At 38.5% G+C, this 13,728-nt stretch overlaps 2 protein-coding genes and 1 non-coding gene across 3 annotated transcripts; 2 read left to right on the top strand and 1 right to left on the bottom strand.

Moving 5' to 3' along the window:
- The first annotated feature begins 448 nt into the window (after nt 1-448).
- LOC133030531 (uncharacterized) lies at nt 449-1,276 on the top strand. The gene has a single exon (XM_061103306.1). The coding sequence runs from the start codon at nt 449-451 to the stop codon at nt 1,274-1,276; it is 828 nt and encodes a 275-aa protein (XP_060959289.1).
- A 5,651-nt stretch (nt 1,277-6,927) lies between these two features.
- Nucleotides 6,928-7,395, bottom strand: LOC133030530 (uncharacterized). Its single transcript, XM_061103305.1, has one exon. It carries the CDS (start codon nt 7,393-7,395, stop codon nt 6,928-6,930), a length of 468 nt encoding a protein of 155 aa, XP_060959288.1.
- Nucleotides 7,396-11,468: 4,073 nt separating this feature from the next.
- On the top strand, nt 11,469-11,575 carry LOC133030690 (small nucleolar RNA R71). The gene has a single exon (XR_009684237.1). It is a non-coding gene; the product is annotated as a small nucleolar RNA R71 (small nucleolar RNA).
- Nucleotides 11,576-13,728: the final 2,153 nt, after the last annotated feature.

Genomic DNA, 13,728 nt, shown 5'->3' with positions numbered 1-13,728 from the left:
CAACTGAACAGTCTTCACTCTTATTCCCAAAATCAAATGCCCTAATACTGTGAGTGATTATCATCATATAGCTTGTTATAATGTTTTATACAAGATTGCCACAAAGCTTATATGTTCTAGGCTCAAAATAATTCTTCCTCGTATTGTCTCTGAAAATCATGGTGGTTTTATTAGAGGTAGATATATAGCTCGTAACATAATGATATGTCAAGATTTAATTAGACATTATGGTAGAAAATCTACAAAGCCTAATTGCATGATAAAGCTTGATTTGCAAAAAGGTTATGACACATTGGAGTGGGATTTATTGCTGAATGCTTCTAACTTTCTAACTAAGTTCATTAGGCTGGTTATGAACTGCATTACAACTCTAAGATTTTCTCTTATGTTCAATGGATCCACTCATGGTTTCTTTGAATCAAAGAGGGGGTTGTGACAAGGTGATCCTATGTCACCTCTGTTATTTGTGTCGGGAATTGAGTATCTAAGCAGAATTTTGAAGAAAGTTGGGCAAAAAAAAGACTTCTATTTCCATGAAAGATGTGCTGAACTGAAGCTAAATCATCTCAGTTTTTCTGATGATGTTTTACTTTTCTGTAAGGGAGATTTTAAGAGCATTTACTACATGCTACAGGGGCTGAAGCTCTTCTCTAATACATCTAGTTTGCAACCGAATAAAACTAAATTTGCTATATATTGCAGTGGGATGCAGGAAAGTGAGATTCAAAGAGTACTAGACAGGTCTGGTTTCAGTAGGCATACAACACCCTTTAGGTATCTTAGTATACCTATTTGTGCCAAGAAAATTTCTGCCTCAAAATGTACAAGTCTTATCCAGAAAATGACTGCTAGAATTAAGACCTGGAGCTATAGAAACCTCTCTTTTACAGGCCGAGTTGTTCTTATTTACTCAGTGCTCCTTACAATTCACACATATTTGAGCCAAATTTTGATTCTCCCAAAGAGAATAACTTCTGAAATTGGAAGAATTTGTAGGTGCTTTCTCTGGAAAGGGCAATGTTGTAAACTTAACATTTCAAAAGATAGTTTTGTGCTTTGGTTGGCTATCTTGGATAGATTTAAAACAAGAGACAGGTTATTCAAGTTCGAAATAATAGACAGTCCTTTGTGCATTCTCTGCAACAATGCAGGTGAAAGAAAGGATCATTTATTCTTTGAATGTCTTGTTTTGAGTTTGTTTCTTTCCCAGCTGAAGCAGTGGCTGAATTGGCATGCAAAAACCAGCAACCTTACATGGCCTGCTGAGGTGGATTGAAAGATCCAAGCAAAGTAATTTCAAGAAGCAAGTCTTTGCTTCGGCAGTGGCAGCATTGGTATACCAACTATGGTTCAGCCGAAATGATAAAATTTGGAACTCAAATGAAGTTAAAGTTCAGCATTTACAGCAGCAAGCTAAATGACTTGTGAAAAACCGAATATCTTGTGTGATGCCAAGGAAAATTTAAAGGAGTGATAAAGAATGGTTTGAAAAGTTAGCATAGTTGTGTAGTTTATTTTTGTTGTGTATAGATAATTTGGCCTTCTTATTTGAAGGTGCATACAGGTTGTTCAAAATTAAGTTTAGTAATGAATTTCTCAGCTAGTTCATCAAAAAAAAAATTATTTTTTCATAATTAACATACAGTACAAATTACTAATGCCAGATGGAATTTGACCTGTTGTAACCGGGTTTGGTAACTGGGCATAGTGGCGTCAAAATGTTTAACATTTAATAATATTATTTTAAAGGGATATAATTGTAATGTTACTATTTTTATATTACATAATTTTGGTACAAAGATCTGTGCATCAAGTTTAACCATCCCAAAGTAAAATGAAATCTATTTCTAGTAATACTCGGCACATATACTCAAGTTGGACTTACAGTAATGAAATAAGGCTATTAAACAGTAATTAATTTATTTTTCAAGTAATATGGATTTGACGGAGCATAATTTTGACATTTTGTTTTAATAATTTTAAAATACAAATAATTTCTCATTATATCATACATGTAAAGAGTTGATAATATCATACATGTACTGAAATGATTATGCCATGCATGTAGAGAAATGAAAATATCATATTGTTGGTTTTATAGTATTAAATTAGATATGTCGTGGAAGAGTTTTGTATTTATATGATTATTATTACGAATTTTATGTTTATTACGCAAGTATACGCAATCAAGTAGTATCTCACGCAAGTGAGGTCGAACAACAGGGAATTGGATTGAGTACTACTAAACTGTACTTATGATTCTATTTGGTAAAATAATAAGTTTGCAATTTAAAAGTAAATAACTCAGAAAATTAAAGAGAAAATAAACGAAGATTAATCAAGATGAGAGATTAGGGAGGTGAATCCTGTTGATAAGCTACCAATGTTAATACCTAATTGCTATCCTTATCCCAATGTGAATGACATATTATAAATTAACCTAACTCTTTTCAGATCTTTTAGGTTCTAAATAATATGTTCTCTAATTAACTTCTTAATTAAATCAACACAAAATCAGCATTAAGCAATAATCTATTCGTCACTGAGGCTATGTAAATACTTTCGTTTCACATCAAAACCTAGACTATCCAAATTTTAGCATTCTCAATTCTCACTTTTCAGATTTCGAATTGAGATCATTAAACATGTAAAAGGTGATCAAGCTTGCACATGGAATTAAACACAAATATAGATAGTATTCACACATAAGATGAAGGAATGACAATTATTTATTAACTAGGCATAAACTTAAACAACATTCATCATCCTCCCTTATTGGGAAATTTAGTTCAACATAACTCTAAAAACATCCATGATTAATTCAGAAACAAAACTAAACATAAAGAAGAAATTAAGGATAAAAGAAAGAAACTAGAAGGTGATATCGCTTCGGGTCTTCAAGATAGCTTCCTCTCCACTTGCATCCACTATTTAGGTCTATTTCTGCTTGCTTTGACCTTCTGTGTCGTATTCCTTATATAGGGATGAGAGGCCTCCAATTTGAGAAAAAATCAAAATTAGGTCAAATCTGCGATTTCCGTACCTAGTTGCGACTAGCATTTAAGCTGGTCGCGACTACAGGCAAACCTTGAAAATCAGAGGTTCTGCCAAATCTCGAAGTCGCGACCAGAGTCGCGACCAGGAAAAAGGGTCGCGACCTGGCTCTCTGGAGGTCGCGACTACTGACGCGTCTGGAGCCGAATTTTCTAATTTTTTTCCAGTTTGTCCCAGTTTTTCGCCATTTGACTGAATTTGAACTTTAACACCCCGGGAACTTGAAATAATGAAAATCAAGCGTAAAACTGCTCCAAAAGACACCAATAGACGAGATAATGCTAACTTTAAAGACCCGAAACATAGGCTAAATATAACCTCACGAAATCCCCCAAACTAGATTCTTACTCGCCTCCGAGTAAGGTAAAAAAAACTAACTACGCTATCAGATAATCACTACGCTGCTGACTCATGCTCTGTTTTCTTCCTTGCATAAACTAGAATTTCGATCCTACTAACTCTAACAATTAACTCAGATGCTCAATTTATAACACTATGTACAACTACAAAAATTTATTCAAATGTGAAACATTGTTATAAAAGTTTTACTCTTTCCAACAGTTCCACAGCCCGATAACTCATAAGCTTGCATGCTTACCTTTCTCCACTAATGTTGACAGTATTCTTCGGAATCATTAGGTCTTTTCAAGGCTTAGGTAGTATGGCTCAGATATTCAGGGATAGGTAAAAGACAATTTTGCCTCAAGATATCATAAGCACACAAACAGAACTCACAAGCTTTTTACTTTTCTTTTTCTAAAACCCCATACTGTTTTCAAATTTACCATGATTGATAGAAGACATCTCTACTATTTTCCAACATCACTGAAATCATATATTTTATTTTATTTTTTATTTTATTTTTTTTAAACACATATTTTTACTTTTTCATTGTGTTTTTTTTTCATATTTTTCTTTTCAGTGACATTGAATTACACAATTTTTTTCTCTTCTCAATCTTACAAGTTTTTCTCCCTCTCACTATTTCCTCACACTAAATGTTTCTCCTCCCCCAAACTAATCATGTAGCTTATGATATCATGGATAACATGGTGAAGAAAAATTAATAGTGTGGTTGCAACATTTTTCAAATCAATGGGTGAAAAACATAACAGGTTTAGGCTCAAAAGGTTAACTAGGGATACACATTATTATGGTAGGCTTGAAAGGCTCAAACTATCCAACAAATGTCTAAGTCATATTCCAATTGAACACTATCAAGGATTTCGTCTCAAAAGAATAAACATGCAAGTTCTAAGCTATCCTGTCAATCTTACCACAAACCATAGTAAAACAATTATAACAATTTTCACAAATTGAGTATTTGCAGAAAAACACAGGTTTCTAAGCATCCGAATTAATCCAAAGAGTTAACAAAATCAAGCACACAGTTATTTTACATTCAGATCACATCACACTAATCAGCAGTATACAACTATCGTCAAGCTTATTGCCATTCCTTAACTAAAACAAAAACTAAAACAGGAAATTAAAATGCAGAAATTAAAGTGCAGAAATTAAAATAAGTGCAGAAATTAAAATTTTTAAGTCTCTCCCCCCAAACTAAATATGACATTGTCCCCAATGTATACAGTAACATGCAGAGAAAAGAGACTTACCTGAGACCCTATCAGAAAGGGTTAGGTGCTGGCGGCTGGTCATATGGGTAGAACCGAGGAGGTTGCGCCAAATAATTCGGTTCATCAATCCCGATGTTCATTCTGTTGATGAGAGAGTTAAGTTGCTGAACTTGTCCCTCATCATAGACACTCCTCTGCACCATGTATTGTTGCATGTGGTTGTTCTGCTGAATTATATAACGCAGTTGTGCATGAGTGTATTGCGTTGTGGGATCGATAGGCCCAGGCAATTGTAGGGGCTGCTCCTCTTCTTCTTCAACACTAAGCTCTCGTTGCCGCTACGCCCTTGCGGTGCATGAGGTGGAGGTTGGCCATAGGGATGTGGCAACACCGTGTTATCATACTCTAATTGGGGAACTTCATATGCCCCACAGAGTTCTGTGATAACTCCCGCCAAACCAAAACCACCTCCCGTGGCTCCTTGCACGATCTGATCAATGCTATGCCTTATGAATTGTCCAATGTTTATGTTGTACCCCTTCATTATGGCGTACACATATTTCAGGCGATCCATTTGGACATCGGAGAAGTGCTTATTTGGCACTAACCGAGCACTTACAAAGTACAACCATGTTTTCGCCACCGGGTTCAGTTCACACCGGTATAGGATATTTGGCGACCCTTCTGTGCCATCATTGTCGTGGAACCTCAACCCAGGAAATCCCACTGTCTCTGCCACATCCACCATATCAAACTGCTCCTCCTCCTCAATAATTCGGAGGCGTTGTTCTTCGCTAGTGTAATCTTGGACAGAGAACATCACATTAAACGCATCAGCAGTAGCGGGAACTTTCTTTCCCCGCACCTTTACTTCCCCATTTCGGCGGTCGGGCCAATTTGCAAGAAATTCACACGCCATAGTAACATTAGCCCAACCCCGAGCATCCACAAAGCTCCCTCACTTCATCCTCTCTATTTGAGCTCGAATTGTTTCAAACCAAGGTTGACGCCTCAAATGATTCTCGGGGAATTCAATACCCCGATCTTCAATATAAGCCCTATTCTTAATTCTCATGAAGCGATTTTGGGCCTCAATGTTACCAAATCGGGTCCTATCAAAACCCGTTGGTAGTGGGTTTGAAGATGAACCCTCTTCCACATTCCTAGTCCTCTTAGGTGCCTTTTTTTTCAGCAAAAATAGATAGAAATTTTTTTTTTTCTTTTTTATTCGAAATTTTTTTTTCTTTTTCTGATTTTTTTTCTAACTAATGCTAAAAAAAAAATTTGAGCAGCACCTCCCCTTAATTTTTCTATATCCCAAAAATTCAAAATCACTCAAACAATATTCTCAAATACTCAACACCACAATACAATAATAACAAACCCAATATCAATAATATTCTGGCACAACACACAATTACACCACCCAAAATCTAGAAAAAGTCAATCAAATTCCTTAAAGATTGAAGGAACTGATACTTACAAACCCGAAGAAGCTTTACTCCACCTCCATTGTTGAATGTTCTTGAAAGCTTGAGGTTGAAGATGAAGACAATGGTGATTTTCGGATTTGGGGTGTTATGGGTGGTTTTTGGTATGGGTTTTGATGATATGTGTAGATTGTTGAGTGAAATTGGGTTTTTGAATGGATTGGGTTTGAGAAATTTGAGAAAAGATGAAAAGATTGAAGATTGGTGATGAAAAATTGAATTTTTGAGAGAAAAGGGGTAGGGTTCGGCTGAGAGGTGTTTGAAATTTGAATTTTTGGTGTATGGTTGAATGAGGGGGAAAATTTGAATTTATAGAAAAAAATCGCGAGCAAGTCGCGACTTGGCCTAGGGCTAGTCGCGACTAGCTCACACTCGAATTTAAGCCGTCTCTGGAAAATAGGGAAGTCGCGACTGGGGTCGCGACTTGAAAAATAGGTCGCGACTTTAAAAAGAGGTCGCGACCCAAGAACTACCAAGTCGCGACCACTGGGCTCCAGTCGAAAATAATTTTTTTTTCATGATTTTCACGATTCAACTGAAAAGAACAATGTCTGGTACCGATCTAAAAATTAAACATACTAAAAATACTAAAGCATAGACTAAAAACATAATCAAAAAGTTTGAAAAATTAACGAAAACACTTGGGTTGCCTCCCAAGAGCGTTGTCTTTATCGTCATATAGCCGGACGCTGAGCCTTGTTTTTCAAAGTGGCGCCAGAATCATGGCGGACTTGGCTTGGTCAAATTGACCTCCCAAGTAGAGCTTTAAACGTTGTCCATTAACTTTGAAAGTTGCTGGACCATCACCCTTTTAACTCCACCGCTCCATAAGGAAACACCTTGACCACTGTGAATGGTCCTGACCACCTTGACTTCCACTTTCCAGGAAACAGTTTCAACCTTGAATTGAAGAGTAACACTTGCTGCCCAGGTTGAAACTCCTTCCTTACTAGACCTTGGTCATGCCACTTCTTAGTTCTTTCCTTGTAGATTTTTGCGTTCTCATAGGCTTCATTTCGAAACTCCTCTAGCTCATTCAACTGTAGCAGTCTTTTCTCCCCGACAGCTTTTAGTTCCATGTTAAGAGTATTCATGGCCCAAAAAGCTTTATGCTCTAACTCCACCGGCAGATGGCAAGCCTTTCCAAACACCAACCGATATGGAGACATGCCAATCGGTGTTTTGAAAGCAGTTCTGTATGCCCATAATGCATCATCTAATTTTGTTGACCAATCTTTCCTTGATCTTTGCACTGTTTTCTCTAGAATCATCTTGATCTCCCGATTAGAAATTTTAGCTTGGCCATTACTTTGGGGATGGTATGGTAAAGGTGTTCGATGTCGGACACCATATCTTGAAAGGAGTGCTTCAAACTGTTTATTGTAGAAGTGACTCCCTTCATCGCTTACTATTGCTCGAGGAGTACCAAACCGAGTAAAAATGTTCTTTTGTAGAAAGCAGAGAACTTTCTTACCATCATTTTATGGTGTAGCTGCAGCTTCAACCCATTTAGACACATAGTCGACAGCCAATAGAATATACTGATTGCTAAAGGATGAAGGAAAAGGGCCCATGAAGTCTATCCCCCACACATCAAACAATTCCACTTCTAATATCCCTGTTAAAGGAATCTCATTTCTTCTTGAGATATTACCTGTCCGTTGACAACGATCACATGCCTTCACAAAGGTAGTAGCATCCTTGAATAGCGCTGGCCAAAAGAATCCACTTTGCAACACCTTAGCAGCCGTTCTGGTTCCACTGAAATTTCCTCCACATGGTAAAGCATGGCAATGATTTAGGATAGAATACATCTCCTCTTCAGGCACACATCTCCTAATTATCTGATCGGTGCAGTGCTTGTAGAGGATTGGCTCTTCCCAATAATAATGTTTCACCTCAGAAAAGAACTTCTTCAATTGTTGACGCGACAGCTCAGGAGGGGTTATTTTTGCAGCCAAGAAATTAACATAGTCAGCGTACCATGGTACCATCAGGTTTTCCCTCACACTAAAGAGTTGTTCATCAGGAAATTGCTCATTTATTTGTACCTCCTTTGTATTCTGACTTTCTTCCAGCTCTAATCTTGACAAGTGGTCTGCTACCAAATTTTCGGTGCCCTTCTTATCTTTTATCTCTAAGTCAAACTCTTGAAGTAGAAGTACCCACTGAATCAGTCTCGGCCTTGCATCCTTCTTGGTCATAAGGTATTTGATCGCTGAATGATCTGTGTAGACAATTACCTTATTCCCAATCAGGTATGGTCAGAATTTGTCACAAGCAAACACAATTGCCAGCATTTCTTTTTCTGTAGTGGCATAATTTAATTGAGCATCATTCAGAGTTCTACTAGCATAGTAGATTGTGTGAAACACCCTGTCAACTCTTTGACCCAAGACCGCTCCAATTGCATAATCACTTGCGTCGCACATCAACTCAAAAGGCAACTCCCAATTTGGTGAAGTGACTATCGGTGCTGAAATCAATCTCTCCTTTGGAACTTTGAAAGCCTTTAAGCAATCTTCTCCAAACTCAAATGGAACACCATTGACAAGTAAGCTGGACAAAGGTTTTGAGATCTTGGAAAAGTCCTTGATAAATCTTCGGTAGAAGCCAGCATGTCCTAGGAAACTCCTTACTCCTTTTACAAAAACTGGAGGTAGCAAATTCTCTATTGTTGAGACTTTAGCCTTATCCACCTCAATTCCTGCCTTTGAAATTTTGTGCCCAAGAACAATTCCTTCTGTTACCATAAAGTGGCACTTCTCCCAGTTTAGCACCAAGTTAGATTTCTCGCACCTAGTTAGCACTTTTTCCAAATTTTCCAAACAATGATCGAAGGAGGAACCAAAAACTGAGAAATCATCCATAAAGATTTCAATACAAGATTCAATCAAGTCTGAAAAGATAGCCATCATACACCTTTGAAAAGTAACAGGGGCATTACACAAACCGAATGGCATTCTTCTGAAAGCAAAGGTACCGTAGGGACATGTGAAAGTAGTCTTCTCCTGATCTTCAAGTGCTATAGATATCTGGTGGTATCCAGAGTAGCCATCAAGAAAGCAGTAATATTCTTGCCCTGCCAATCTGTCTAGCATTTGATCAATGAAGGGCAAAGGAAAGTGATCTTTTCGTGTTGATTTGTTGAGTTTCCTGTAATCGATGCAAATCCTCCAACCAGTGATTGTTCTTGTAGGAATCAACTCATTCTTTTCACTCTTGATCACAGTCATTCCACCTTTCTTTGGAACCACTTGCACCGGGCTAACCCACTTACTATCTGAAATGGGATAAGCAACTCCAGCATCCAACCACTTGACTACTTCTTTTCTGACAACTTCTTTCATGGGTGGATTGAGTCTTCGTTGAGCGTCGATTGTCGGTTTGGCATTGTCTTCCATTAGAATTCGGTGCATCACCGTTGAAGGACTGATTCCTTTGACATCACCTAGTGTCCAAGCGATGGCCTTGTTGTGAGCTCGGAGTACCCTCAGAAGTCTATCAGTTTCCACATCAGAAAGAGAAGTTGACACAATAACTGGCAGCTTTTTATCTTTACCCAAAAACTCATACCTCAAGTGACTAGGAAGCACCTTCAATTCAAGTTCTTGAGGCTTTTCAGTAGATGGCATCAGCTCTTTTGGAACTGCTCCCAATTCCTCATAATACCTTCTGTTCAAGGGCCCATAAGAATCAAGCCACTTCACATAACCCATGACCTCTTGTCCCTCTTGCTCCGTCAATTCATCTTCAGTTAAACTCAGTTCGACAGGATCATCTAGCAGCTTTTTCTCACCCACAATTTCATCAATCAAATCAATGAAGAAACAGTTATCACTTGCGTTTGGGTATGTCATAGCCTTTAACACATTAAAGACCACTTCTTCTCCTTGGACTCTCAGCTTTAATTCACCCTTCTGAACATCGATCAAGGCTTGGCCAGTTGCCAAGAATGGTCTCCCAAGAATGATTGGGACATTGCTATCTTCTTCCATATCCAGAACAATGAAATCAGCTGGAAAGATGAACTTGTCAACTTTAACTAACACATCCTCAATGACTCCGTTAGGATGAGCTAGTGATCGATCTGCCAATTGGAGAGTTACCGTGGTTGGCTTTGCTTCACCCAGCTGCAATCTTTTAAACACTGACAGAGGCATCAAGTTAATGCTGGCTCCCAAGTCACATAGTGCATTTATTCCTTCAATTCTCCCGATAGTACAAGGAATAGTGAAACTCCCTAGATCTCTGAGTTTGGGAGGGCATTTCTTCTGTAGAATGGCGCTGGACTCTTCAGTTAGAGCCACTGTCTCATAATCCTCCATCTTTCTCTTCTTTGAGAAAATCTCCTTCATGAACTTCACATAACTTGGCATCTGCTCTAAAGCTTCAGCAAAGGGTATGTTAATGTGAAGTCTTTTGAAGACCTCTAGGAATTTGGTGAACTGCTTGTCTAGACTTGACTTTCTGAGCCTCTGAGGATAGGGTATTTTCACATGGTGATCAATGCTAATTGGTGGAGACTGTTGTGGTTGTGCTGGGCTGTCAGTAGCCTTCTCTGATGTTTGTGTTGGGGTTGGCATTGGTTGAGCTTTATTCTCCTTATCTTCATCAGCTGGTTGTGGCAATTCAGGACCATCATAATTTTTACCGCTTCTCAGGGTAATTGCTTTGCAGTTTTCTTTTGGGGTTTACTTCAGTTGTCCTAGGCAAATTCCCTTGAGGACGGGTTGCTACCTGAGTTGCTAGTTGGCCCATCTGAGTCTGCAGGTCTTTGATTGAAGATCTAGTTTCAGTCATGAATTGTAGCAGTAAATCTGTTTGCAAACTAGAATTTCCACCAGAGGCTTGTTGCTGATTAAACTGTTGGTTCTGTGTCTGGTTCTGATTTCGTTGCTGATAGAACCCACTGTTTCTTCGGTTATTACCCTGGTTGAACCCATAATTGTTGTTGTTATTCTGCGAAAAATTTCCAATGGCTTTAGCTTCATCCATTGGCAAATCATCCACATCTGCTTGACACTCTGAAAAGTGATGACTTCCTCCACATAACTCACAAACAACTTGGGCTTGTTTAGCTTGCCCTGCAATTAGCTTTGTCAATGCTTCAACCTGAGCTGTCAACTTTGTGATGGCATCAACCTCTAACACACCAGCAACCTTCTTAGATTGACTCCTTTCAGTTGGCCACTGCTGATTGTTTAGAGCCATCTCCTCCAATAGATCATAAGCCTCATTAGCACTCTTTCTCATAAAGGCTCCACCAGCTGCTGCATCTATTAGAGTTCTAGTGTTACCAACCAACCCGTTGTAGAAATTGTGGACCAACATCCACTTCTCTATACCATGATGATGGCACTTTCTGATTAGATCTTTAAACCTCTCCCAAGACTCATGGAGAGATTCATTATCTTGTTGGCAGAAGTTGTTGATTTCTCCTCTCAGCTTTGCAGACTTTGCTGGAGGAAAGAACTTTGACAAGAATTTTGTTGCCAGATCATTCCAGGTGGCAATAGAGTTGGGTGGCAAGGAGTTTAACTGTAACGTCCCCACTTCAAGCCTCCATTGGGTCCTTACACCCACGGACTGAATGGCTCTTATACATGAGTATGTCACTCTGGCTACCTCATGGACTGACGATTGACCCTACAGACCAACACGAGTGTTTTCAGCATGCTTTGTCCTCACTCACACGCATCCTGGGAAAACTTCCCAGGAGGTCACCCATCCTTGAAATTGCTCCAGGCCAAGCACGCTTAACTGTGGAGTTCTTTCGAGATGGGCTACCGAAAAACAAGATGCACCTTGTTGACATAGGTAGTACCAATCAATCCATTTAAGCTCTCTTCAACTGTGTAGACCCATACCTACATAGTCTCAGAATCATCCCACTTGACCTTCCCCAGGCGGTGTGGGATTGCACAGCTTACCGGTATTTCCCCTTACGAATCACAGGACTACTGACTGTCACATTAACCAACTCTTGGCTCGTTCTCTGAGCGAGAATGGGAACAGTCTCAGTCGAATGGCATCATCACTAACTCCATTAACTTTAAAAGTTTCACAAAGTTCCATGAAGTTAGAGAGATGCAGATTAGGATCTTCAGAAGGGAGGCCACCAAACTGAATTGAAGACTGCACCATTTGAAGTATGGCAGGTTTGATCTCAAAGTTGTTCGCATCCACTGCCGGTGGCCTGATACATGACTGCACTCCCGTCAGAGTAGGGAGAATGTAATCTCTCAAGCTACGACCATTAGCTTGATCTTCCACGGCGCCACCATTATTACCGTTATTACCTCCATTGTTTGCAGCATTAGCATTCACATTAGCAGCCATGATTTCTGAAGTTTCAGCAGTTGCTGAAACTCCTTCTTGCCTCTTGTTCTTTCGGTTTCTCCTACAAGTTTTCTTGATTTCAGGATCAACTGGTAATATGACAGCTTGTCCTTGACGGCGCATACACTTAGGATTCCTGAAATAGATCAAGAAAATATTGCAAGAAAAAAAAAGGTTAGAAAATCAGCAAGAGAAAATATACCAAAGTAGAAGTTAGTATAATTTTGTGTAATATTAATCTTTAAACAACTCCCCGGGAACGGTGCCAAAAACTTTTTACGAATTTTATGTTTATTACGCAAGTATACGCAATCAAGTATTATCTCATGCAAGTGAGGTCGAACCACAGGGAATTGGATTCAGTACTACTAAACTATACTTACGATTCTATTTGGTAAAATAATAAGTTTGCAATTTAAAAGTAAATAACTCAGAAAATTAAAGAGAAAATAAACGAAGATTAATCAAGATGAGAGATTAGGGAGGTGAATCCTGTTGATAAGCTACCAATGTTAATACCTAATTGCTATCCTTATCCCAATGTGAATGACAGATTATAAATTAACCTGACTCTTTTCAGATCTTTTAGGTTCTAAATAATATGTTCTCTAATTAACTTCTTAATTAAATCAACACAAAATCAGCATTAAGCAATAATCTATTCGTCACTGAGGCTATGTAAATAATTTCGTTTCACATCAAAACCTAGACTATCCAAATTTTAGCATTCTCAATTCTCACTTTTCAGATTTCGAATTGAGATCATTAAACATGTAAAAGGTGATCAAGCTTTCACATGGAATTAAACACAAATATAGATAGTATTCACACATAAGATGAAGGAATGGCAATTATTTATTAACTAGGCATAAACTTAAACAACATTCATCATCCTCCCTTATTGGGAAATTTAGTTCAACATAACTCTAAAAACATCCATGATTAATTCAGAAACAAAACTAAACATAATGAAGAAATTAAGGGTAAAAGAAAGAAACTAGAAGGTGATATCGCTCCGGGTCTTCAAGATAGCTTCCTCTCCACTTGCATCCACTATTTAGGTCTATTTCTGCTTGCTTTGACCTTCAGTGTCGTATTCCTTATATAGGGATGAGAGGTGTGCCTCCAATTTGAGAAAAAATCAAAATTAGGTCAAATCTGCGATTTCCATACCTAGTCGCGAGGAGCATTTAAGCTGGTCGCGACTACAGGCAAACCTCAAAAATCAGAGGTTCTGTCAAATCTCGAAGTCGCGACCAGAG

The sequence above is a fragment of the Cannabis sativa genome, chromosome 8 (assembly GCF_029168945.1).
Source record: "Cannabis sativa cultivar Pink pepper isolate KNU-18-1 chromosome 8, ASM2916894v1, whole genome shotgun sequence".
NCBI classification, from domain to species: domain Eukaryota; kingdom Viridiplantae; phylum Streptophyta; class Magnoliopsida; order Rosales; family Cannabaceae; genus Cannabis; species Cannabis sativa.
Note: the sequence above shows the minus strand (reverse complement) of the source record. Positions and strands in the feature narration are given on the sequence as shown.

Excerpts from the sequence above, each read along its gene's own strand:
- LOC133030531 (XM_061103306.1), top strand. The coding sequence starts at position 449 with ATGTCACCTCTGTTATTTGTGTCGGGAATTGAGTATCTAAGCAGAATT.
- LOC133030530 (XM_061103305.1), bottom strand. The coding sequence starts at position 7,395 with ATGATTCTAGAGAAAACAGTGCAAAGATCAAGGAAAGATTGGTCAACA.